The sequence below is a fragment of the Hibiscus syriacus genome, unplaced genomic scaffold (assembly GCF_006381635.1).
Source record: "Hibiscus syriacus cultivar Baekdansim isolate YM2019G1 unplaced genomic scaffold, ASM638163v2 tig00112888_pilon, whole genome shotgun sequence".
Lineage (NCBI taxonomy): Eukaryota > Viridiplantae > Streptophyta > Magnoliopsida > Malvales > Malvaceae > Hibiscus > Hibiscus syriacus.
In genome coordinates this window covers 821,731-824,238 of record NW_024063415.1, presented here as the reverse complement: position 1 = coordinate 824,238, position 2,508 = coordinate 821,731, and the positions used below count along the sequence as shown (strand labels likewise).

Sequence of the window (2,508 nt, the reverse complement as noted above, 5' to 3'; positions counted from 1 at the left end):
AAAGAATATTAACACCATTTTAAAAATAATTGACATCGTAATATAGATTTTCTGATATCATCTATACATATAATTAAATTGTTTAACAAATATAAATTTTAAAGAATAGATGACTTTAAAAGAAATAAAATAGTATATTACAATTTGTTGAACATAGTGTTCTTTAAGTAATAAATAGGTTCTTATTTTTAAGCCGCAAAGGCGATTTCCATGGCTTTAACCAACGCAAGACTAGGCTTTCCATCCTCTCTCTCTGCGATTCATAAAAATTTTACTCTTCTTCACCACTAACCCCAATAAAAGAAGTTGAAGCCGGCGATGCTGATACGATTGAAAAGCCCCAAAGCCCTGCCCTTTCACCAGAAAGAAACCCTTGTCGTCGAAAAATTCCATTCCTTAATCAAAGAGCACCACAGCAAAAACCCTAACCCAGATTCAAACTCGACCCCAAACTTCATCGATCAGATGAAAGCCAAAAGCGTCGACATCTCGCTCGAAACCTTTGCGATTCTAATCAGGCGTTACGTGAAGGCCGGGTTGGCTGCAGAGGCTGTGCACGCGTTTAATCGCATGGAGGATTACGTGTGCTGTCCTGATAAGATCGCGTTTTCTGTTTTGATTAGTATTTTATGCAGAAAAAGAAGGGCTGATGAAGCTCAAACTTTTTTCGATAAATTGAAGGACAAGTTTGAACCTGGTGTGATTATGTACACCAGCTTGCTTAACGGTTGGTGTCGGGCGCAGTCGGATCCGGGGTGTTTGATGAAGAGCATGTCGGTGAAGGGACCTTTTCTAGAAGATCTTTCAATTAGAGTTCCACCTAAGAAACCAAGTACTGTTCCGTTGCCAACAGATGGTTTTGTTGAAGAACCCAATGATCCTGGTGCAATCTCTTCTCCGTTTTCAGTTCCACGGCCATCACAAAATAGGGAGAACTCTCTCCTTCCTCCAGATTCAAATGAAAAGGAATGTGTTTGGGATGCTTCTTTGCCTCCAAGTGGTAATATAAGTCCACATAGCAGCATTGACAGTACCGGGGTGGTGACTGCAATGAGCATTGTCAATAGTTGTGCTAATACATATAGGAGTGATGCTGTTACTAGTGATGGCATGTTCAGCATGGATAGGAACTGTGAGAGTACAAAGGGAAGTGTTAGAGCAGATTCACTTGAGAGCGCAAAGACTAATATTAGCCGTGCAAGTGATAGCAGTGGCATTAGCGATGACAGTAACTGGAGTAACATCACCGGAAGTTCTAATAAACCTCATAGTAAATTTAGTCAAAATAAAAATTTATGTCAAATTTATTTTGTCACAATATTTTGTCAAAATAAAAAATTGTGACAAACTTATTTAATTAAAATAATAATTTATAAAAAATATTAATTTCTCAATATAAAAAATTGTGACAATTAATATTCTTTCACAATAATAAATTGTAAAAAAATGATTTAGTCACAATAACACATTAAATTTAGTCAAAGAAAAAGATATGTCAAATTTATTTTGCCCTAATATTTTGTGAAAATAAAAAATTGTGACAAATAATATTCTTTCACAATAACAAATTGTAACAAAATTATTTAGTCATAGTAAAAAGCTATAAAAAATATTTAGTGACGAAATAAAAGTAGTGAGAAAATAAATTTTGTTGTAATATGTCTTTTTTTCACGAAAATATTTTTTGTTTGATGTTATAATTTAAGTTAATTGTGACGAAATTTACTTTTTGTGATAAAATAATTATTTTATTTTAACAAATATTTTGTCTATGGAACTTGCATTTAGTGACAAGATAGCAACTACGACAAAATAATTTTTGTTGTCTTATGTATTTTCGTCACAATAACCCTTTATATTTGATGTTTAAATATAACTTAGTTATGACAAAATATACTTCTCGTGATGAAATAGTTAATTGATTGTGACAAATATTTTATTGTAATAAGTTAATTATAGTAACAAAATTTCATTGTTATAATAAATACTATACAATGGTAACAAACACAATTTTGTCACAATATACTTTACATGACAAGGTTGTTCTAACAAACATGGTAACAAATAAAATTGGTCAGAATAAATATATCGTGACAAATTTAGTACTTCTACTGATAAATAACTTTGTTGAAACAATCGAAATTTCTTGTAATGAGTGTGAAAACAATTAATTAAATCAATTGGGAGCGTTAGTGCATCGATGTATACCCAAGGTACATCGGTGCATCAAGTGTAAAATTCAAATATTTTGACCGTTGGACACTTAGTGCATCGGTGCACTAAGAGTGCATCGATGCATAAAATGCATTCGATGTTTCAAAATAGCCTGAGTGCATCGATGCATGGCTGGTGCATCGATGCATCAAATGCATTCTGTGTTTTCATAAAACTCTGAGTGCATCGATGCATAATATGTGCATCGATGCATGAAATGCATTCGATGTTCAATTTATTCCATGATGCATCGATGCATGGATTGGTGCATCACTTTGAAAAATTGATTTTAGG

At 33.1% G+C, this 2,508-nt stretch overlaps 1 protein-coding gene across 1 annotated transcript; it reads left to right on the top strand.

Moving 5' to 3' along the window:
* The first annotated feature begins 318 nt into the window (after positions 1-318).
* Positions 319-1,799, top strand: LOC120184385 (pentatricopeptide repeat-containing protein At3g13150-like). Its single transcript, XM_039188870.1, has 2 exons — positions 319-1,270; positions 1,789-1,799. Exons 1-2 carry the CDS (start codon positions 319-321, stop codon positions 1,797-1,799), a joined length of 963 nt encoding a protein of 320 aa, XP_039044801.1.
* The last annotated feature ends 709 nt before the right edge of the window (positions 1,800-2,508 follow it).

Bases quoted from the DNA above. Each gene is read 5' to 3' on its own strand.
- LOC120184385 (XM_039188870.1), top strand. From the start codon at position 319: ATGCTGATACGATTGAAAAGCCCCAAAGCCCTGCCCTTTCACCAGAAA.